General features: G+C 36.4%; 2 protein-coding genes across 4 annotated transcripts in view; one reads left to right on the top strand and one right to left on the bottom strand.

The window, feature by feature from the left end:
- Positions 1-2,452, top strand: part of txnipa (thioredoxin interacting protein a) — a 10,301-nt gene extending 7,849 nt beyond the window's left edge. Inside the window, exon 6 of the mRNA XM_007578871.2 lies at positions 1,484-2,452. Coding sequence (XP_007578933.1) covers positions 1,484-1,531 — 48 coding nt within the window. The 3' untranslated portion in view covers positions 1,532-2,452. The remainder of the gene's footprint in view (positions 1-1,483) is intronic.
- A 12,390-nt stretch (positions 2,453-14,842) lies between these two features.
- gatad2b (GATA zinc finger domain containing 2B) overlaps positions 14,843-25,114 on the bottom strand; it is a 27,618-nt gene continuing 17,346 nt past the window's right edge. For all 3 annotated transcript variants that reach the window (XM_016664545.1, XM_007578870.2, XM_016664546.1), the window contains 5 exons: positions 23,124-23,493; positions 22,642-22,844; positions 21,562-21,672; positions 20,442-20,637; positions 14,843-17,690 (listed from right to left, as the gene is read on the bottom strand). In XM_016664545.1, the coding sequence (XP_016520031.1) occupies positions 17,554-17,690; positions 20,442-20,637; positions 21,562-21,672; positions 22,642-22,844; positions 23,124-23,493 (1,017 nt within the window). In that variant the 3' untranslated portion in view covers positions 14,843-17,553. The remainder of the gene's footprint in view (positions 17,691-20,441; positions 20,638-21,561; positions 21,673-22,641; positions 22,845-23,123; positions 23,494-25,114) is intronic.

Here is a 25,114-nt window from a genome sequence, read left to right as displayed (position 1 = left end):
AAGACAAGTTGGTTCGCTTAGTGACATCATTAGACATCGATGCCTGATATTCACTGCAGGACTTTTGGTATTGCACATTATATAGTAGATTCCTCAAATCTAGTTTTTATATTATGGAAATTGTAATTTCCTCCAAGGAGGCCCATGTTAGCCTGACTCAGGCTTATTGGCTCAGGCTAACGGATATCATATCCGTTATATCCGTATGTAGCTAAAGCAACAATGCTAAAATGTTGCAGCAGTGTTGAATCTCCATTTGCAAAAACTAGCCAAAAAAATGTTAACTTGATGAACATTTGGATGAATGATCCTGCCAAAATTAGCAGTAAAAATAGAAATAAATCACTGGCTTGACTAAGTAGTTCATCTTAATCTTTGTCCCAAAAATTAAAGAGAACTTTCCCAACTTATTTGATTTATACATCTTGACATAAAGTGGAAATTCTTTATCATTTTCAACAGTATTAACAGTATTAATTTACATTATCACTAATTTCTAATTATATTTATGTTGCTATTAATTAATTTCAGTTTATATTTTTTTATATTTCGTAATTATTTAATAAAATGTTTCTATTTATTCTCATTTTTTCCCCCCAAAGATTTAAGTTGGAAAAGATCTTATTCTTACTTGTGGAGTGTTCTTTTTGCCACCTTAATTACTTTATCAATTCATTTACTTCTAATTTTATTGCAGTTTTCTCAGGAAATGTCGTCCAAAGGCATACTAAAAATTGGTTACTTTTTATTATTTTGAAAAGAGATGAAAAAGGGGAGAAGGAAAAGGTGGATGCAAGAAAAAAAGGATTCACAAAAAAGATGCAGTCCAAAAACTGGGAAAAGAGACAACAAATTATAGTAATGTAACAGTTTAGATGATCTCCCATGCAAGTTCAGCAAAGATCTGAGCACTTTAATTATTTAAGATTTTTTTTAACAAAGTTGTAACTATAGAGGGAGATATAGCGGAGAAGAGTGAGAACAACACTTTTCTCCGCTTGCGGAAATAAAAGACAAGAAGCCACAGGTGCAGCTATGATAAGCAATATGCAAGAAAGGAACAGTAACTAATGTGTTAAACAAAAGTAAGAATAAGACAACATCCACATTTAATCTCACAAGTTGTACCATTTCTTCTTTGAATAGTTTTCCATGCTTACAAATATGTATTTCCTTAATTCCATTTGTTTTGAAGTAGAAGCGGTGAAGGAGAGAAAACCAAAAGAGTAAATAACGACCAGGAAGGAAAAAAGAGACAAATTAGAACTGTGTATTAGACCTACCTCCTAAAAAGTATAAATCCCCCCAATACTTCCCCAATTCACTTTTAAAAATGGATATTCTCTTTTTCAAGAGAATATCCTTTTAAATCAAAGTGCTCCTTAATTCACCCCTTTTTAAAAAAGTGAATTTCAGGCTCTGCACTTTGAGGTTAGACACAGTTAAACCAGAACTAAACTGTGCTTATTTCTTATTTTTCCAGACAGAGGAGGAGTACAATGGGAATTCAGTCATGCTTCCTGTCTGCTGAAGCTCATCAGTGGGGATCCTGGAGATATATTCAAGCACTCACTGACTATTCTTCAAAGGCACTAAGAGTTGAGTTGCCCACACCATATGAAATGGGATGGTGGGATATAAAGATAAAGAGAAAGATTTTGCTTATCACCGTGCTTCATCACCTATGTTGATCCAGAGTCTTCCTTCTGGTGCTTGTTGGGCATATGGCCTGATGTCATAGATTCTGTGGCACATTCTGAGTAAGCTCTTCCTTCTTAAGACTGTGGGGCTCGAGCATCAGATGTGTCAGAGCCCAGCCTGCTATAACTTGTTTTCTTTTAATCATGAATCTCTGTCATTCCAATCAAATCTTGGATTTTTAAGAGAATTTAGAGGAAGGCTCACTATTTTGTTAGTGTTGCAGTACTGTAAAGAATTTGTTGGGAACAAATTTTTAACAGGCATAAAAGAACCATAAACAGCATTCTTTTTTCCATGTATGCCAGTGTTTTGAGCATCCACTTAAGCCACATTTTATACCACAACTCTTGACTTAATCTTGTTTGATGCTTGTTGGTTTTTGATGTAAAAGCAAAATATTTCCTGGGGATAAAAATCCACTTTGTTAAAAATGTCTGTATATTTGACTCCCATTTAACACTGCAAGTGCCAAAATTCATTCAAGTGGCAACTGGCCCAGATTGTTTTCTTGTAAAAGCACCTTATGTGGACACAAGCTTTGTATGTAATTTGCAGTTGTCTAAGAAGGCATTTCACAGTAACGTCTACTTTGTTCTGATTCTTTAATTTTTGAACTTTCAGGGCCCAAAATGAGTTTGTTGTGAAATACTGTATATTTGCAATGCTTTCTGAGTTATTTTTGTATGGAACCCTATGGGTCATTTTTTGAATAAAGAAATGTCTAAAATGAGGCATAACTTCTGCTCTTCAACATGTCTGAAAGTGTTTGTTTCAGTTTCACCTTTTAAGAGTTGTTCAAGATGCATAATGACACTAAATTCAATTCAAATTAAAAAATACTTCACTTATCCCAAAGGGAAGTGAAATGTTGTGACTCATCTGAGTATCCTCATATGTGGATGACAAGCCACCAGTAGCAATTAATCTTTCAATGAATCTAAAGCCTTTGACTGAAGAAAAAATATGATGATGTGATATGAAAGTTTCCCTCATTGCTGTGAGTTGATCACACACTACTCGTGCAACCATTATAATTTAATATTTATCATGACTGTTGTCTGTTCATTTAAAGCTGAGAGGGAAAAAAATCATTTTAAGTTCAGTGGCATCAGTGCATTGGCAGCCTGGCTTCTGTCAGACTGCCCCAGGGCAGTCTTAGCTTCTAGCTTGCCACTGTCACCATGTGTGTGAGCATGAATGGTTAAATATTACATCATGTATTTTAAGTGTGTTCTTTAGAAGAAATAAAAATCACTTGGGCATCCTAACTGAAAGAAAAGATGGTTTCTGCTTAATAGTAACAAGAATGAATGGGTGGAAATTTACCCTTAGGTTTAAATTTTGCTTGTGTGTTAAATCTAAGCTGCATTTTAAAGCAAAACTGTCCAAGTTTGCCATAATGAGTCTCAAAGCCTGCAAGTCATAATGTAATGGAATATCGTTTTTGTTTTTGCTTGTATGTCTTCTTCCGTGAAACTAACCTCTAAGGTCATTACCTCTACCTTCAGTAGAGGTAATGACCATTTGTATAAATTTCTGATTAGAATGTATCCAAACATTGCATATTTATTTTGTGCTTTTAGTGATTTATTTAACCTATTCTTATTCCAGGATAGAATGACTATGTATATAGAGATTTTTAAAAACTAGACTTTGCTGCACAAATCTGAATTCATTGTGGATCAACAAATAGATTTTTTACTTATACAGTTTATACTTATATAAACTGTACAAGTACATTTAATTTAAACATTTATTAGCCAGATATCAACTGTCAAAATACCACATGGATATCTGACCACTCTTCCTAGCAGCGTTTTTTGGAGTTTGTTTGTACCGTCCCAATAACTTCCTCTGTCTCTCAGATGAGAGACACTCAAATGAGTGAAACTTGGAAATAACTAGTACACCTAATAGTAATGACACTTTGGTTTCAGGTGGACAACTAAAAAAGACAACAGTTGTACATTGCTTGAGGCAGCAGCATTTAAACATACGCCACCCCCACACACACACACACGCTTGCTCTTCTGCTGACAAAGCCTCTCCTCAATTCTATGTTCGCTGTGCTTACTATTTAAAAGGGTGTGGTGGAGAGGAATTTATCACAGTTATTTAAAAAAAAAACTTTTACTAAATTGGACTAGCGAGAGCTTGATCTACTCTATAGTGTTTATGATTTTCACAGGGTTAGTTAATGAGGAATGAATCTGTCACACTCGCAGACAGCGAGAATTTGGATTGTTGTCTGGCTACATCTCAAGTTACTTAACTGCAAACTGTGACTTGTGATAGCAATAAAGAAATATGTGTTTGTTTAACTAACAAATGGCACTCAGATGAACTTAAGTCACTACCTGTAAACTGTTTTAATGTGGTGACTGTTATGTGAGCTTAATGACTGTATAAGACTTAAGGTGCACATTTTAAAATGGGTGCATGGTTTCATAATGAACCATGCATATATGTGTGTAAATATATATTGTAAATATATGTATTGTTTTTTATTAGAGGGTTTAAAATTATTTTATATAAATGAAAACAGTCCATGTAGATACATATTGGATACAATTGGATATCCACTGGAAATGAATGTTCAAGGCAAAGAAGTTCCCAGGATGTGTTTTGTTTTCAATTATTTAATTTCCACTTTTGTTCTTGGTTAGTGAGATTGGTTGAATGTTGATTAAATGTTTTATTTTTGGGGGGTTTTGCAACTAAAATTGTGCTGCAGCACAGCATCACCCACTGGTTTTCTAGTATGCATGTGCATTTAAATGATTACACTTAGCTGACTTTTGTTGTTTAAATTAAATTTCAGAAACATTGTAGCAAAAATATTTTGTTTTTGGTAGATATGTATTCTACCAGTTAGACATGTATTGTCTTGCTGTGGGGCTGTCATTAAGGCTTCTGCCAGCATAAACAAAGAAAGAACTTCATGTTCCATGCGTCCAATGACACATTTCCGTTACACGGTGTACTCTAGCACAGCACAAGGCCTCACGTCACTCAGTTGCTCTGCTGCAGACACATCGCCAGAGGAAGGCTCCTCTTTGGGCACTGCCAACAGAGAAAAAAACAGATTTTATTGGTATGTTTACCTCTTATTATATCAAAAACTAATATAGACTGATCAAATGTCATTGCATTTGCTGTGTACAAAATCAATCAGTAACACTAACAGAAACACTATGACATTTAGCTATTTAACAGAACCTGCATCAGTTAAGTTTTCTTTGTAAATATTTAGAAGAAGGAAATATCTACAAAGAAAACTTAACCAATGACTCTCTTCTGTTTGATGAGTCCTCAGAGAACACTTAGAATGTGTGAAAATAAACTGTAAAAACATCTATTTTGATTGTATTCAAATTCAATTCAATTAAAAAATACTTTATTGATCCCAAGGGGAAATTAAATGTTGTTGTACTCATATTAATTCAAATTTTTCAAAGAGTTGTTGTAGATAGTGAATGGCTGTTGGCAAGGAAAGATTTCTTGTAATGGCAAAGTTATGGTAAAATGTAATGTAAAATGTGGTTTAATTTTATTTTTTTGTGTGTCCAAGCTGCACCACCAAAAATGACTAGTAAGTAGCAATGAAAAACAAAAGTGTTTTACTCAGTAAACAACCTGTTGAGACCCATAGAAGTCAAACTAAGATTCAAATGTTGCTTAGATATGAGTTTGATTCAGTGTCACAGATCTACACCTTTACAAAAACTTAAGGCTCTAAGTAAAAACTAGAAAATTCCTGAAGAAATTTAATCGGGGCCTGCCAATGTGTGCCCATCGGTTGGAACCCAGCGTTCTGATGCTAAAAATAATTATCAATGCTAACCTGAGCTAAATTGTAGTCAATAACCTGTGGAGAGGCAGAAGCATGTTGACTAAGCTGTACTTGCACCAGTCATTATGTTAAAAATAATGCATAAGCTAAAATTAGACAAAATGCTAATGTTAGCATGAATGCTATCAGTAGCATGTGGGGCATCACTAGCATGTTGTATAGTAAGTAAGAAAATTAGTTAATAGCTAAATTTAGGGAAAAGGCTAATACTAATTAGCCTTTTCACAAGGCAGTGCACTTGACATTCTTGAGTTCGTTAATCCCTTTTGTTTTGCATTAATTGGGCTAAATTGTATTGTTTTGTGAAACCTTCTTTTGTAATAAATCATTTTATTGGCAGAGTTAACACAATTAAAATTAATATTTCACCAAAATGTATTTACTTATTTCATTGTTTCCCCTTAAAAGATCAAATGTCATTTTTTTAAAGACTTGGATGAGGTAATATTTCTATTTTTAGGGCAAAAAAAGGTTCCAAGACTTAAACTTCTTACTTTACACACTAAACCTTTCACATTTCTGAATATTTATCTTCCCAGTTTTTCACACTGTGGATGTGGATCAACTCAAAAGGCAATGATGTGAGGTGGAATTATTCAAGTAGTTGGATATTTGAAGATGGTAGATGGATTTTGAAGGTTTCCTCTCTCTTCTTGCCATTCTGCAACCAATTAGTTTACTGTTTAAAGTGGCGCAGCAGTCACTGATGATATGAGTGGTGATATTTGTCATGAGATATGCTAATTATAATTTCTGACAGTGTTGCTTGGCTGCTACTAAATGCTGCTTTAAATGTCAAATTTTTACTGTTAATATGGTTGTGATTTGGTATTTAACCGTTAGTCTTGAGCTTTGAGCAGTTAGAGCCAGATTTGATTCCAGGTACTATTCTACAGGATTCAAATTTAAACAGCACTTATGACAGAAGGAATTAATGCTGATGTTTAGGTCTATTTACTCACTTGTGTTAATTTTTTATATTTAATTTATCACAATAGTAAATCAGAAATTTATTTCTTATTTCTGTATTTTCAGAAACTGCTCTATATATTGGAATGCACTGTTGTAAACTACAATTCTTCAGTAAAACCCACTTAAACAACTGATGACCAGCGTGCTTTCTGACTGAAGCCCTGTAGTGGTCAATTAGGCAAATCCAGTAACAGAGGTCAAATCCTCAACATGAATCTTGATAGAGCAACAAGAATTAAAGTACACTTAGCAATTATCCCCTTCTTGGGTTCAAAGAAGCAACTTTCTGCATATATGTCAAACCCATTAATTTTAGTTATCTAAAATTTAAATGTATATCTAAATTATAAATTTAGATATACATTGGTTATCTAAATGTATATTAGATAACCCCTCTTAAAGACATTGCCACACATAGCATATGGTCAGTTGGTGAGCTCTACACTAATGTTTTTGTCAGCTTCAGGCAACTATCTGACTATTTTGGTTTGCACAGCCATATGCACTCACTGGCCACTTTATTAGGTACACCTTGCTTCCTTTTGCCTTCATCCATCCATTTTTTTTTACACCCTTGTCCCTTTACACCTTGTTGGGAGGGTTGCTGGTGCCTATCTCCAGCTAATGTTCTGGGCGAGAGGCAGGGTACACCTTGGACAGTTTGCCAGTCTGTCAAAGGGCAACACAGAACAAACAACCATGCACACACACACTCACACCTAGGGGCAATTTGGAGAGGCATGTTTTTGGACTGTGGGAGGAAACCGTAGTACCTGGAGAAAACCCACGCATGCACAGGGAGAACATGCAAACTCCATACAGAAAGACCGGGGCCGGGAATCAAACCCAGAACCTTCTTGCTGCAAGGCAACAGCTCTACCAACTGCGCCACTGTGCAGCCCGTTTTGACTTCAGAACTGTCTTAATGCTTTAGACTCAACAAGGTACTGGAAACATTCCTCAGAGAGTCTGGTCCATATTGACATGATAGCATCACACAGTTGCTGCAGATTTATCTGCTGCACATCCATGATGCAAATTTCCCGTTCCACCACATCCCAAAGGTGCTCTATTGGATTGAGATCTGATGACTGTGGAGGTCATTCGAATACAGTGAACTCATTGTCATGTTCAAGAAACCAGTCTGAAATGATTCGCATTTTATGACATGGCGGGTTATCCTGCTGGAAATAGCCATCAAAAGATGGTACACTGTGGTCATAAAGGGATGGACATGTTCAGCAACAGTACTCAGGTAGGCTTTGCCGTTGACACGATTGGTACTAATTGAGAACCAATTAAAAGTGTGCCTGGAAAATATCCCCCACACAATTGCACCATCACCAGCCTGAACCGTTGATACAAGGTAGGATGGATCCATGCTTTCATGTTACTGATGCCAAATTCTAACCTTACAATCCAAATGTCGCAGCAGAAATCAGGACTCATCAGACCAGGCAACATGTTTCACTGTTGAGTTTGTATTGGACAGGTCCTGAGCATGGTATGTGTGGTTTTCTCCACACTTAAAAACCACATGTGGAGAAAACCACACATACCACTTAGAATTAACACCAAAAAATAAAATCTTTGTTTCGTCATACCAGAGAATTTTATTTCTCATAGTCTGAGAGACTTTTATGTATTTTTTGGCAAACTATGCAGGATTTCATATGTCTGACAGGAGAGGCTTCCGTCTGCCATAAAGCCCCGAGTGGTGAAACTTTCTCCCATCTCCATCTCTGGAGCTCAGCTGCAGTGACCTTTGGGCTTTTCTCCCACGCTTGCTCAGTTAACTGGACGGCCAGGTCTAGGAAGAGTTCTGATTGTCCCAAACTTCCTTCCATTTAAGGACTATGGAGGCCACTCTGCTCTTATGAAACTTGACTGCTGCAGAAATTATTTTGTAACCTTGGCCTGATCTGTGCTTTGCCACAATTCTGTCTCTGAGCTCCTTGGCTTCCACCTCATGATCCTTATTTGCTCTGAGCTGAGTTCTCAGGTGTTTGCCTTTCCTAATCAAGTCCAATCAGTTTAATTAAACACAGCTTCTTCAATGAACTCTTAAGTCCTCAGCCCAGCTGAGTACTGGGACTTAAGAGTCCCAGTCCTCTTAAGTCCTCAGCCCTTACGAGTCCTCAGGGCTGCAAGTCTCAGCAAAACTCACATCCAACTTGCAGTCTCTGTCCACACCAACAGTCTGAGTGTTCGCTAGTTTGGCCAGTTCCGTCACAAATTTGTCAATAAGCCAGGAATCCATGAGCTCCAAACAGCATAAATCCTGTTATCATGATTAAATCCAGGGTGACCCGCCGGGTGTGTCCACGCAGGCAGGGCCGCCCCAAGCCTCCATGGGGCCCTAAGCGAAATTTGGTTCTGGTTCTGCTAACAATGTGGACTGGCTGCAATCAGCAGTCCGATCATTAGATCATTCACACACCTGCTATAAACTTACTGCATCTCTGGCAGTGCTGTTTATACATATATAAAATAGGATACATTTATTGGGCAACTGATTTATCGACCAGTCGATTTCTGGACGCTGATTTCCTTAATTTTGGGGGATCGTGATTGGTGGCCCTGGGGCCCTAAGCGGCTGCTTAGTTTGCTTATGCCGTGGGCCGGCCCTGTGGGGATGTGTTGTTTGCTGTTGAGCATAAATGTGGCTGTTGAGCCACAAAATGATTTTTGTGGCTAAAACAAACATCATTTTTACATCAACTTCTAAGTTATGGGAAACTTCTGTTAAAAAAAGGCTCAGAATCCACATTCTCAGGGGAGAAAGACTTACCTGGTATAAATTAAATTTTTAGCTATTGGAGTTACACTTAAGATAAATTTATTTAATCAAAGAATGTCATGAATATGTGTGTAGGGCTGCACCGATTGCAGTTTTCTGGCCGATCCCTGATTACTGATCTTTAAAAAGCCTGGACTGCCGGGTTTGATTTTGGCTATTATTTTTTGTCTGAAATAATGCTAAAGATAGCAAGAAAGTCACTGAGTTGGCAACAGGGGGGTGAATATTGTTAACTGCAAATGTTCAGACCTGACCTGGTTGGTCTGTCAGTCAAACCTCTCACTGTAGAGCAGAAGAGGACAGAGGATGATTTTTAAACCTTTGCTGGCAAAGATAAGATTAGGGGATAAGATGGGCTCCACATGTAAGTATCGGCTGATCATGATCCCCCAAAATTAAGGGAATCAGCGCCCAGAAATCGACTGGTCGATAAATCAGTTGGCCAATAACTGTATCCTATAATATACATGTATATAATGTAAACAGCACTGCCAGAGATGCAATAAGTTTATATGAATGATCTAATGATCGGACTGCTGATTGCAGCTAGTCCACATTGTTAACAGTACTAGAGGGCCCCAAAAACAAATTTCGCTTAGGGCCCCATGGAGGCTTTGGCTGGCCCTAACCCCATCCATAGCTTTTATCTCTTTTGGTTTGTTTGTATTTCCTTCTAATTCATGTAAAGCACTTTTAACTGCCTTGTTGCTGAAAATGTACTATACATTTGTGGTATTGCAAGGTACTGCAAAAATATTCTCCAATATTCTGCAATATATTTTTGTTTTTTAACTGCTGCTCCAAGTTTAATCTCACGTGACGATAATGCTGAAAAATGAAATTGCTCATTTCCTTGATACAGGTGTAGGATCCTTGTAGGTTTTCACCTTTAATTGCACCTTAATGATAACCAGTTCCTCAAGCATCATTAAAGATTTCATAAGATTTCTTATGAAATCTCTTTAAGACTTATGAAGTGGGGCTTCTGTTCGAAAATACTACTAAATTCATAAGTTGTACGCTTTGCATGTACTGATGTGAAACTACACAGCTAAATCAGTGACTTCACAGATATGAGTCACTATAGCTGTATATGTTAGACTTAATAGTAGTTACACAGACCACTATCCCAACTATCAAATGTGAAAGTGCATTAGGCCCCTCCCCAATTAGTTCTTTTTATTTTTTGCATCTTTGTCACATTTCAGTCTTTCACAAAATCTTTTGACTCATTTCCCAGCACAGCACTCAGTTAGCACACCCCAATCACTGTCATATATATTAAACACTCTCTAAAGGACACACACTGACAATTTAATCTTGTGATTCATGCAAAACTTAATTGAATGCAATGTTAATATTTATCCACTTACCACAATGTACTTCACTCTGTGTTGGAAATAAACCGTACCTTTGATGAAAGTATGCAGGGGATAGCTGGTTTGAGTGAAGCCTGACATCTTTATTACAAAACTTGATAGCTGTGGTGGTCTGATGGATAATGAGGTTGTTTTGCAAGTCACAGCAGAATATAGTGCTGGTTCTTTAAGGAAAAAAAAAAAATCAAAGCTAGCAAAAACTTCTAATGGGACACGTTGAACAATTATCAGTTTTTAATATTACCAATGTAATGTTTCCAACAAAAGGTTGAGTTTTCTTTTGTAGCTGTTCAGAAGACATGCCATTGAAGAGCAAATATAAATTCAAAACCGGGGAAGAAAATGGTAGTGATCTTTTGAGCACATTAACCATAATAATGTCACAATAATGTCAAACCCCACATTATTGTGGGGTTTGAAATATTACAATCACTGTGTTACTTAATATTACTTCAAACTGGGAGGTAGTTAGGCCTACCTATGGGAGTAGACAAAATACAAAACTTGAGGACTTCAGGTAATGACATCACACTTTGAAGCAAATTGTTTCAACCTTTATTAAACATAGCTTGCAAGAGATAAATATTACAAAGTTAATTCCTCCAAAATTAGCTTATTTTTTTTTTTCAATCAATGCATAATTGTCAATCAACTGGCAGTATTCAAACAGCATTATTATTATTATTATTTTTTTTTACCTTTGAAGATAGTTAAATATCAAGTATGTGCAAAAGGTCAGGATTGATGTAAGCAAAACAAAAATGTTTTCAGTTCGTCTCTGGTTGATTTCAACATCTGTTTCAACATTATCATCACAATGCAAATAAAATTATTTGATGAACTGGATTCTGCGGTGTGTATTTTTCCAGCATAAGCAACAATAACCAATACAAGAAAGTCAAAGAGTGCAGGAACACATCTATTGTATGCTGGTATTGGCAAAAAAAGTGATCACTGATTCAGAATGATCAGGTCACCATCATTTAGCATGAACACATCTTGTCTGAGTAGGCTGGACTTTCACAAATTATAAGCTACTGTAACATATATATAAGTGCTCCTTTACACCATGTTCAAACAAGAATAGCAATTGAATTAAAAAAAACTTCCATTCCCACCTTAATTTACACATCAAGTTTAAATGCTTCAAAAGCTCAGTCATTGACTGCAAATGTTGTTCACCTGAATCAGTAAACACTTTACTGCAAACTTTAGTCAAAAAAAAAAATAAAATTAAAATAAAATAAAATATATATAAATCAAGCAATTGCATCTAGCAAGACCACATGGGGTTGGGTGGATGAGGGTGGGGGAGTGGAGAGGGTTAAATGGAATCCCTAACGTTTTGCACATTTGTTACACAATAATACACAGTGATCACAAAACAAAATGACAAGCTTCACAATATTCATGGCTTTTTGTTTGCTTTTCTACACAATGTACACCCATTTAATTTATTTTTCAGTACAAGGGAGGAAAAATGCTTCTGTACAATAAGTCATTACTTCAAACCTAGCAAATATTGTGTCATTTATTTCAATAGTCAATACATTTGTTTTTTTAAAACTGCAATAAAACAGAAAACTGAACTTCGTCAAGACATCAGAATAAAATTATTTCAGAAATCTAAATATATGTAGCTGAAAAAAAATTGTCCAAACATAAAAGTACATTTATGCATCTGCAGAAAGGTATGAGACACAGGAGGGTTTGGTTCCTTCTCAAATTCAACTTTACACTTGGCAGGAGAACTATAACACAAACTGTGTCGCATTGTTTAGTGTTGTCCAAACATGGTGCAGATAGCAAAAAATGTATATAACATTGCTACATACAAGTTAAACTGTTCCTCCAACGGGATAAGAGATAACTTAAGTCAATGACAACTTAAATAGAAAACCAAAAAAAGGCAATTAAGCAGATTATAGACCTAATGCTTATATTTCAGTATAAATGTGGTGCAGACACTGGCAGGACTGAGTTACTACAACACAACCATCTTGTATTCATGTGGATGTCTACTTGAAAAATAAATCAGGGATTTCTAATACAATGTGCATGGTGCAGTTACTGCGATACAAAAAGCTTCAATGGGCGGCCACAATTTAAAAAACACACACAAAAGACACACAACTTTAATTTCTGAGATGCTAAAGTTGATATCCAACTGAAACATTTATGAGAGGTTGTAGAGCCTAGAATTATTGTATTATTGGAGAAATGTTTTTGATAAGCTAAGTGTTACTGACATTTGGTCAGTTTGTTATAAAAGAACACAGAGCAATGAACAGAACAGTGTAAGGCTCACTGCAATCAGTTCAAAGTATACAGCTAAACGTTAGATTTGTTTGAACTGTCATTCTTTTAAGAGGCAAGGATAGAGAATATCTTACCTGTGGAAGATAATACAAATTTAAATCACATATACTGAAAAGAGAACATGTCAGGCATAGCCACCCAGAATAACTATCTGATGGAGTGAGGATGCTTTGAAAAAGCTGTGCTTGATGAACAGATAGAACATCAAGGGGATGAGAGGAGAGAACTAAGCTAAATATAAAGACAGCATCAGTTGTTGACAAAAGTAACATCATTCACTCTCATATGTGTCATAAATTATAGGGACTAGTTAAAATATGAAAAACTGATCTGCATCATGAAAATGAAGATACTAAGAGTAAAGTATTTTAATTAAGATTACCTTACAAACCAAAGTAAAAAAAACTGTGCCTTTAAATACAATTATGGATGGCTGGGATTCTAATTAGGCCCAATTGAAAAATGTGTTGGCTAGTTCATATTTGTCCAATAGAATTCAGTTTGTTCATGTTGATTCAAAAATCAACATACGCAAAAAGTTAAGTTTAGGAGTACCACATGTTTTTGTGCTCTTTACTACAAATACACTACAGTAATATTTGTAGTAAGACTGTAAGATAACAATTTTACAAATATTGCATGTCCATGTGCAAAATTGTCAAAATTTTAAAAGTCCAAAGTGGTCCAGAAAAACTAGGCCTATGCTGAAATACAACAAGTTTCACTGTTTTCAGTGCCTGTTTCCTGACCTTTAACTCCTGGTCAGTCCTTGAAGGTGGCCACTCACACTAAACCAAGTTGCATTTTTTAAAACCAATTTCAAAGGGAATATTTCATTTTTATTGTGGTCACATTGTAGCTCAGGAGGTAGGGTTGCTGCAATGTCAATGACTTGATGTTATTGATTGGGCTTCCTACAACTTTTCACTGATATCTTGTGATAAATTTCTGTTAAATGCATAGGAAATTGTAAAACTGAGTTCAAACCTTAGTATATGAATGTTTTGCAGTGAAATGCACTGAACTGAACTGAATTTGAAATGACTTGAATTTACTATATTTGGATATGAATTGACCCATTTTTCTCCCTAGACATGGCATTTGTTGTAATTAATGGTGAAGTCAACTTGGATGATTTAATTTAATTTAATCAATGTATTTATTCAACTGTATAGTTTTACTATAATGCACCTCTGTACTGACTGTGTAGAGCACCATGGATTATTTTTTGAAGTGGCCCCAAACAAATTCAAGCAAATGTGATTCCAGGCCAAGTGAAGGTGAATACTTGCATGAAGACTATGCAAATTTAAAAATGTAATGGAATCATACCTACAGTTAAAAGAATCAAGAAAAATCTGTTTAGAACTGATTTTGTCCAGAACTTGAAAGACATTTGATTCTTATGTGGCACAACATTATACTTTAAAAGCATATGTGTGCCTATCTAGATGCAGAGATGGGTAAGAGTTTAAAAATATTCCATGTGATTTTGCTTTCATTCAGGTAAGACAGATTTCTGAGATAAGTGAAGATAATAAAATGTGGTGTAGGAAATATTTCAGTCCAGAGTACTGTGAGCAAGGGTTGTCAAAATAATAAATATCTCAATATAATAGATACTAGAAAAATAATTATTCAACGATATTGATTTGTGTCAAAATCGATATAAATTGACCCCTTTATATTTGTCCATAAGCTAAATTGTTCAATACTTATTGGTTATGCCCCAACTATGGAAACAAAAAATTTAATCATATTTTAATTAATCATAGTTTTTTGCATTTTTGCTTTTAACTAGAAAGAAGCCTTTTTTTTAAGAAATGTTGCCTCTATATTGAGTATTTCTTAACATCTGTATGAAACTTTAGCATTGTGACAACCCCAGTGTGAACTGAATCGACTTCCCCTCAAAATCACCTTAGAAGTCCCTGCATATCCATGAATAATACTGAATACTGAGTGAACGCTGTTTGAAATACCTGAGTTATTGCAAACTAACTAAGCACAATGGTTAAGACAGCTTCAGTCAGGTGGCCTGGGCAGTCTACCATGCAGTTTATGGTCTCAGTCCATGTAGATGCAAGGACCTGTGCAACTAACATTTTATCATATGTGAGAGTTCTTCAAGTCCTGCTTGAACAAAATGTGAATATGGATCATGCACCAACTCCCGTTCAAAATGAAGCTAAAGACCCTGCAAATAAAGAAGTGTGCAAATATAACCACAGTCAGAATGAAGAAAACAACATGGACACTTTCAAGAAAAAAAAAATTACTGTGCAAAGAGTAAATCTTTATCGAAATTTGTACAGGTCATCACTCAGGAACAAATAAAAGAATGCAAAAAGCTCCAGAGATGAGAAATCTCGCAAACTTAATTTCCTCTTATGAGCTGGCAAAGCAGCTTATCACATAAGTTTTCCTCATCAGACAAGAGGTCCAGAAACCACTGGGACCTGGCATCAACGCAATGAAACTGTGCAAAGGCCTTCACATAAAGGGTCCCTTACAACAAGACCATCTATCACAGAAAACACAAAGCACTGCACCTTCATGCTGGAGACTTTTACAATGCCAAGAACATGAAAATCAAAAGGTCAAACCTTGAATTGCCAGCAGAGCCCATATCCTGCTCACTGAGTATATCACAGAAGAATCGAGATTGTCTGTCAAAGCAGAAAAAAGTGTACAGGATACAATTTTTGAAGTGTAGGGAAAGTAAGGTTATACCTTTCTTTACAAGAAAGGTACAAGTGAGAGGAAGGCTCCATCAGTGAAAAGAATCTGATACTAATATTTGTTAAAATGGCATTGAAAATGAAACATTACAGTAAAAAGTCAAACTGGGTACACTTTAAACTAGTTGGTGTTTCAAAGATTGACAGAATACTGTAGTTAGGATGGTATGTGTTCAGGGGTCTAAACATTTAATCAACAATAAACAATGCATATGCACTTTCAATCCAACATTCATTTCCTCTTTACCAGAAAACAAACAAAATTTCCATTTGGAAATATGAAAAGTGCTCCTCTTGAGTGAGGCAACTTGTGAGCACAATGTGCACACATTGATTGATCCATGTCTCTCCCATAAAACATCCACACCCTTTATTCTCTGAAGCTAGGTATCTATACACAATCCATAGATTTTTCAACAGTTAATGTCTTAGATTATTATCGTCTCCAGTGGCCGACACCTCTCAGGTAGGCCACCAAATCATTTGGAGACGCTGCACAAAAAAAGAAACAAATATAAAGAACGGGAAAGAAATGATGCAGGAATTACAAAAGTAAGAACACAGACTGGAACTAGAACCCAGATTTGGGTATTTTAGATACAGAATCTGTGATCTGGATGTAGACTGAAGTTGTATGTTTTGTACACTCTCTAAAGGAACTGCTGGGATAAAAAGAGTTCACTATGTGAATAATGAAGAGGTAACAGTATGAAGGACAGCTGCATGGAGAGGTTGTTGGCAGGTGAGGACTAACGATGTGAAGTTCATGCTCCTCTGTCTTCTCGTTCATCAGTCCACCACCTGCTTCATCTGATGGTGCCAGTAACAGAATGTCCTACACATACTTGTCAGCAACACATCTATATCAGATCAGCAGAAGACTGGCATCCTAAATAAAACAAAGGAAACCCCTTACTGAAGAATGGTGGAGAGGGTTTCCACACTTAATTTCCACAAGATTCTCTTTTGTACATAATTTTCTTTTTCAGTTGGTGGGTACTGAAGTTGGTTAGGGGTCCTCTCCAAGATATCCAGATAACCCTGAACCCCAGGCTGAAATCAGTTCTGGGAGTGGATCGTTGTGATGACTGATGAGGTCTTTGAAGCTGGTCATTGAGATGATCCATGGTAAGCACTTTGCTCTCAAATGTTCAATTATTTAAAACAGCATAGTCTTTCAAGATCAAATGCTGCCTAATATGATCCGTTTTTGTTCCTAATAGAATTTTTCACTTTCTTTAAATACTACTTAGCAAACAAATCATGTTTACAAACTTTAGAGTAACTTTATGTTGCATAGCAACCAGAGTGAACCCTGCTGATCTTCTAGTCTCATCAATAGTCATAATAGCTTTGGAAGTGAGAAAAAAAAAGAATATTTTTAAATGATCTCACTAAATTGACAATGACTGGGTGTCTTGAAGTAAATGGTAAACAGTGGAGAAATAGAAATATCAGACAAACACTTCAAAAGCAAATTATAACATAATGAATAACACTAACTTAAGCTTAAATGGCAGTTGCAAGTATAGGCGCTACCACCAGTGATTATAAAGGGAATTACAGAAGTGAATTTCTGCTATAATAAGAACAACTGAGATGTACTGACAGTTTGTGTTTTGTTCAGCTTGGTAGGTTCTCATGGGTTGGTCTAAGGTAGGCACACGGACAGGCACTGCATGCGATGAAACTGTGGGGTTGACATATCAGCTGATCTGGGAGTGCCTCAGAGTGGGGGAAGTTATCAAACGAGGCTGGCCTCTGACACACATGAGAAATTAATGGGGCTCATTTTTGCCCACTGATGGACTGCGATATGGACCGAGGTGGGATCATGTCCAACAGGTACTCTCTCTGCCGGTCTGCTAAGCTGGAAGTCTTATGGGCTCCAACAGCTGCAGGGTTCAGGTAGGCAATATTTAACCCTACAGGAACAAATCAGACAAATATTGAGCACAAAAGATTGATGCACTAAACCACACAGGAAACAATTCTTACACAACACCACCACTTACAGCCAGCACACTGGTATGTATAAATAGGTATATGAACAAAAAAAAATGTCACTGAACTGAACCATGAACAAGTCTCCTTGGGGACGTTTTGAATTATTTACAGTTTCTGAAAGTGTGGCTTCTAATCTTTCCAATTATGTCAAACACATGGGAATCAAAAAAAAAAAAAAGAAGAAAATATGGCCATTTGAATGTTGGCAGTCAGAAAACGAGATTTCAGAGAAAGCAGCTCTGAAAGTTTCTCCCCAAACCTGCTGAGCAATCTGGGGGTGTTAAAGGCGATCATTTACATTATTTTACAATAACCCCACCCCAGCATTGACTGTCAACTATTGATGGGACTTATGGATCTTCGAAGGGAACTGAATCTTCAGGATCCACTCACTATAAAGAGTCATTAAAAATTTAAATTTTTTAACATTTGCAATTTTTCTAAAATAATTTTATCCCTTATACAGTTTTTATGAGTGAAATTCACAAAAAAGTATAATCATCTATATTAAGTAAAATTAATATTTGTCTGAATGTTGCAAAACAACCACAGAAAAAATGGCTATGTATTTCCATAAAATACAACATTTTCTAATATAAATGTCAGCTACCCAAATATTGTTCTTTACTACAAATGTTTGGTGTATTAGTAATACTTTAGGGCAGAGGTTCAAAAACTGTGGGGCCCGCCCCCTAGGGGGGGTGCCGTGCCATTGCAGGGGGGGCGCGGGAAGCCGTCCGGATGAAAAACAAAACAAAACATGAACGCTGTATGCGCTCGGTTTTTACCTTAGAATGGCCAACTCTCTGTTATTCCTATGTCAATTTGATACAGTAGGGGCTTCCACACTTCCCATATCTGTGTCCTCTGTTACTTTTATCAGCAGTTAAAACCATTTAATCCATTGTTAACATGTGGTAACCTGTTTTTCCGAGCCGCCTTTAAAGGCAACATGAGCGCTACGACGCTCGCGCTGGGTTTACGCCGTGCGGCAGCGAAGGAAACCTGCTGCTGCTGTGCAGAGCTACGCAGGTGTTGTTAGAATCATGGCAGCAAACCAGCAAAACGCAAAGAACTTTTCACAGTTTTCCCCCAAACTAACCGACTGAGTTGAGTGAAGCTGTTGGATGCAGGAAAAGTTAGCTAAAGGATGACTAGCTAGCTAATATCAGTACAGCACCTTAAGCTTAACAAGTAGCCTGTAGGCTACCGATGTTGTTGTCTATGTCCAGCTCTGTACATTCATTTTGTCCCCAAAAATGTCGATCCCCCCTCCCCCACGTCCCAGACAGCTATTTGTAATCCATAGGGGGGGCCCAGAAAAAGTTTGGGAACCACTGCTTTAGGGCAAGTTTAATTTAGAATGATGATAAAAGGAAAATAGACTTGAGTTGCTCTTGGTGAAACAAAAATCCCTTCTGCACCATAAAAGATATCCTAACCCTGTCAAATCATTTTAAGTTACATGAAAATAGCAACAGTTATTGAAGTGAGTGCAGAGCATTATAAGCAAGCTGTAAAAAATAAGAACAGCTGTCACTAACTGAGGCTTGAGTCCTACCGTTCACAGCATAGAAAGAATGGGAACGTCACATCAATACTCTCAGGAGGTACGACTTGGCTTAACTAGTCAGAAATACATATTTTTAGAAGTTTTCAGCTTTTGTTCCATTTTCCAACAAGGCTGTCAGGTTTTGTCTTAAGCCTAGTTCATATGGCACAATTTTTGGTCCCGATTTTTCCCTCCTGAAAATCTCAGAACGTTATGCGTTCTAAGATCATCGCTTATGATAATTGTAATTGATCATCCTGCTGTGTACAGTGCACTGTTCACTGCCTTGTCACAGTTATATTGGTGGCGAGGCAGTGGAATAACTGCTTCGCCACCAAATTTTAGAATGCTATTACTACAAAAATGTTAGAAACAGAATGTAAGAAGTGTAAAACACAATCTGTGTGCCACCTCGCTGCTGGTTGCACAAAGATCGTAATAGCATTCTAAAAAAATAAGTTCTGTGATTCACCTACAGGACATCAATTCAGTATGTTTATGGTTTATCCACCATAAACATTCCTGTATGTTTATTGTGGATGATGTCATCTCTGAAGTATTTGAACACCCGTTACCAGCATGGGTTGAGTAATGTGTTAGAGATGTTAATGAGCCATGTGTTTACTTCAAACTTGCAACTTACTAGCCGAAACCAAAACAAAAGCATACTATATGCCTAGCATACAGTATGCTAGACATACTGAGCATACATAAAGCCCAGTATTCTAGTCAACTTTGATTTTTCCCCCACATCTTCTCAAATGGCTCAGATTTACTCTAAACAGGCTGAATTCAAACACAAAGTTTACCATTTTAAAATCTCAGATAATCTAATTTTAAAGAATGGAAGTGCTTCTTTATGACTTGAACTGGAGTACTTTGCCCAACAAACCCCGAACAAAAATCACTGTTTTCTCAGAAATTAGTTTTTTAGCTTTTATTTTCTGTTTCTGCTCTGCCAACTTGTTCATACATTTGCCTTTGTGCATCACAATTAAGATACTGAAATGTTTCACAATTTTATTTTATAAATACTGAAACAATGTAATATACATTCTGCTGTTCATAAGTTATTAACGTCTATCTATGTGAAAAAAATCTAATAGTTTGTCCTTACCTGGGATGTTGTAGATTTGACGGCGGTTGTCGTGCTGCAGTCTGTTACTACTCCCACCACTACCACAGTGCTTAGCACTGCTCATTCCCATAAGGCTGCTGGCCACAGACAGCTGAGAAGCCTGAGCAAAGTTGGAAAGGACGCCTCTTGCAGAGTTAGACAAACCTCGCTGCAGAGAAGCTTGAGGCTGCTGAGCCTAGAGACAAAAAAACAAAGCATCATCGCTAACTTCACCTAAAATCACACAGCTCAGTTTTATGTATTTTAGTCACTTATAAAGTGGTAGCTAATAAAACCTTCGGAAATTTAGTGAATAATCTACTTCAACTACACATAATTCTTCAATTAAAAATAAAAACAATTCCTGTCCACAATACAAGAATTAGATATTTTTATATGATCATAAATTCCCTATTTTTAAAAGAATCAAAAGGCAAAAATAAGGTATCTCAATTTTGGTCACACCAGTATCCCCTGGACATTACGGTTACTAAAAATAACTAGTAAGAGTATTTAGCAAATTGGGTGTGCTCTGATCAGAAAGCATACATAAAGGGCCTTGTGTAACTTTTGGTGACTAGGAAATAGATGGTTGGTGGTTTCCAGTTTCAAGGAACACAGCTAAATTACTTGGTTCTGAAACCAAAGGGTCTGATCATATCATTCCAAAATTATTTTCAATTAAATTCAAGAGAAAATTCAGGAAATTCTATGGTTCTTTGTCCTATGGTTTTGTTCCCTTCCCCTACCAGTTTCTGTGAATTATTAAATGTTTAGTAAACCCTACTGATAAACAGCTCATTTTTCTAAGGTTGATGAAGAAACCAAAACCGCAGTTTTAAAGGTACACCTGAAGAAACACTAGAATTATTTAAAGTTGAACATCACAATTGCTATAGCAATGTAACTCTGTTTGTGTTTGATATATATAAACTGTTTTTGCGACAGATGTGCTTGTAAATCTTCTCAGTTAACATCAAAATTGTCAAATAGACTTCAATTATCCAATAATAATAGAGAACATTTAATTTGGCATGAATGCAATGTTTTTTTTAATTTGTGCAACATAAATACTTCCAGCACACATTCCTAAAACATTATGAAGAGTGATGCAGTGTACCTGGCGCAGGGCATGCTGTCGGATCATCGTGTCAGTCTTGGAGACGTTGGAGCCAGTAGCAGCGGAGCTGGGAGAGAGAGCTGCCTGCTGCTGTAGCCTTTGTTCAATCTCCTGACAGACCCACACAGTTACAGATCATTACTCACAATGAAAAGCTTAGAGGTGAAGCCTTACCAATGGTCTTGGTCAGTGTGATTTTAAGGAAGGATAACAAAAACAACTTAAGTAGCACATGAAAAAGAAAGATTTTCTGTCCTCAAACCTCAAAGTTAACCTTACAACTTACAGTGTTTATTGGAAAAATTAAACATAAATCAGGATGTTCATGGGCCGACATTAGATTGTTACTCTCTGAGACTCAGTACTATGATACTGTGAAGCTGTGGTATTTTTACTAAGATATTTTAAAAATAAAAGATAAAATTATCCAATGGCCAACAAAAACCAAAAACGTATCACATTGGTGCCTTACAAATTGCTCTAAGAACAGGCTTTTATGTGTCAATGCATTGCAAATAAGATTTTTGAGCTAAAAATATCTAAAAAAATCAAGTATTAAATGCAATGTAGGACTAAAGTCAGTATCTGTGATATAGTTGGTCGCTTCAAAAGATTTATTGGTGGAACGTCAAAGCAACAGACTAAATAAACATATGCTAACTTTTGTAGAAATTATTATGTAATCGTGTTTATTGCAGGGTTTGCTTTTCTGCCTTCTCATGATTGACATATGAAGCGAACATTAATTGGATAATTATCCAGGTTTTAGGCTCTAGTAGCTTCCTTGCACTGGACTTATTAGACATAATGATTTAGAATTTTAGACTGACAACCAAGTAGTTGGTGCACAACACCTGCCATCATTCTTGAAAACAAAAATGAAAGAGACCAAATGTGTTAAAATGGTGAAGGAGAGGCACAGCTCCGATCTGAACTGTGCTCACCCTAGAACTTTGTCTTACTTCTTTGTTTCATCTTATAAAGACATAAAGCAATATTTTCCCAATTTGAAAGTGTAGCTTTTTATACCAGATGTATAACTTCAGACCAGTAACTGGTCAATACCATATCAATGCTGACCTGTTCCTGCTGAAGAGCCTTTACAAAAGCATTTTTCAGTCTGTTGGTATGTTCTGCTTTCAGAGCCTTCTTCTGATTGGATGTCATGCACTGCTCACAGAGGATTCTGCCACTCTTCTCTTGCTTCCAGTGGGGTGTGAAGTCTGTTCTGCACTGGGCACAGAAGAAAGGCTCCATACGGGCCAAAGACCCCCTGAATTTACCTAAACAAAACACATTTTTTCAGTACAACTAGTGACAAGCTGCACCAGATATCCATCACTTTAAGTACTCTGACAAACATTCTTCTACTTTTTATCAACACTCCATAAACTTAAACCAATTTCTTTCTCTACAAAAGAGGCAGACTCGCTGCAGAGCCTCATATGAATAGTCATTGGTATCTTGCTACAAAAATAAATACTCATATTTTGTCTGTCCGTACATCTCAGTTGTTTTTTGGAGTTTTTTTGGAGAATAAAACTGTTTCTTTAAGTACTTACCCTGACTGTCCAGGACACTCTGTACCACTTCCTCCAAGCCCACCATGTAGATAAACTCACTGTTAGCTGCAGAGGGGAGGAAGTGGAGCAGTGGGGCTGGGGGTTTGGGTGGAGGGATCTCCAGCAAGGTTTTTTCCAGCTGCTTCCGTAGAGCCAGCTTGGCAGCTGCCTGACTGCTGGCCTGGTCAGCCATGGAGCTAACTGCTCCACTGGCTGAGCCAGACATGGTGGATGGGCTGACTGCTGAAGCTCCAGCAAGACCACCTGTCACACCACTGGCCCCCACTGCTGCTGCTGCCTGCATGTGGGCCAGGTTCATGTACATGGCACTAGAGCTGGAGCGCTGTGAAGCTGCCACCTGCTGGCTGGCCTGTAAGACATATTAGGGTTATCAAAAACAAAACAAAATACAAATTATGAAAATGCAGCCATTAGGAAGTAACATGGACATTACTTGTGTCCCTAAATTTTATGCCAAATTTTTGCATAGAAGAAACGAAACAACTTTCCTAACAGGTTCCACTTGGAACACATTCTGGATCAAATGCAGTCTATGGCTTTGTAAGATTAACAAACATTCACAAACCATAGCAAATATATGCTCAAACAATTGTTTTACACCAGTATGACACCTCAGCTTTATTTAATAGCAGAATATTCTTGCCTTTGTAAAATGTTCAACAAAATATTAACTTACAATGTCCTAATTATTGTTTTCTTGGTTGAAGTGGAGAGAAATATTATGAAACCACTCAATAGTTTTTGAAAGTTTTTAGTAACACTGTATTTGAAGGGGTGTGAATAAGGCTGACATGACACTGTCATAAACATAAATAAGTCTTCATGAATATTTATGACTGTTGTCATAAAGTGTCATTCGGTAAATTATGACACTTTTAATACAAAGTTGACATTATTAAAAATGTCTTTGTTATGACAACTTGACATTAATCAAGAAATCATGATCTGACTTTTGTAAGATCATGATTCCTTGATTAATGTCAATTTGTTATAAAAGCATTACCGATTAAACTTTAAAAATTAGCTTTATGTGGCAATATTATATTGCTCTGCCATGTTGTTTAATCTTCAATTTCTTAATTTAATTGATCCTAAAGTTTTACAGCAAGATGTCTACAAAGCATGAGGACAACAGTGTCCCCATGGACTCAGTGACTTACATCCAAGTATTTTGGGGGCGACAGTTAAGAGATTAAAATAATATTTTATTTTTAGCACTGATACTAAGCTTAGAATCTTCTTCCAAATATTACTAAAGCACTGAAACAAAAGCTAAAGCGTTCTTCACTGTTTTAACTTGAATGCATGAACATTTCATTCTAAGTAATTCAACTTAATGAGTGAATCAATACTTGAAGAAGCTGCTTCTGCCATTAACTCTAAGCATATGCAGTCTAAAGTAGACCTGGAATAAAATTCGAAGCTTCTAAATACATCTATATTAAGTAACTGCTAATATAAATGGAAATGGAAGTGTTGTGTCTGAGAAAAAATTGCATTAAATGCTCCATATAGCAAAAATGTGGTAACACTTTATTTGAAGGGGTGTGAATAAGACTGACATAACACTGTCATAAACATGACATAACACCTGTCTTGAACATGAGTAAGTCTTCATGAATGTTTATGACTGTTGTCATAAAGTGTCATTCTGTTTTTAATACAAAGTTGACATTACTCAAAATGTCAACTTTGTTAATGTCAAGTTATGGAACTTGACATTAATCTAGACAAAAATATCTTTGTTATGACAACTTGACATTAACCTAGAAATAGTGATCTATCATAAATTTGTTATAAGAGTATTACCGATTAAACTTTAAAAATTATGTAGCTTTATCTGGTAATATTATATTGCTCTGCCATTTTGTTTAGTCTGCAATTTCAAACTGATCTGAAGTTCTACAACAAGATGTCTACAAAGCACTTATGAACTTAGCATTTGAAACATTATTTAAGGCTGTTTAAAG

The sequence above is a fragment of the Poecilia formosa genome, unplaced genomic scaffold (genome assembly GCF_000485575.1).
Source record: "Poecilia formosa unplaced genomic scaffold, Poecilia_formosa-5.1.2 Scaffold495, whole genome shotgun sequence".
In the NCBI taxonomy this organism is placed as follows: Eukaryota; Metazoa; Chordata; class Actinopteri; order Cyprinodontiformes; family Poeciliidae; genus Poecilia; species Poecilia formosa.
This window is presented reverse-complemented; position numbering and strand designations above follow the sequence as displayed.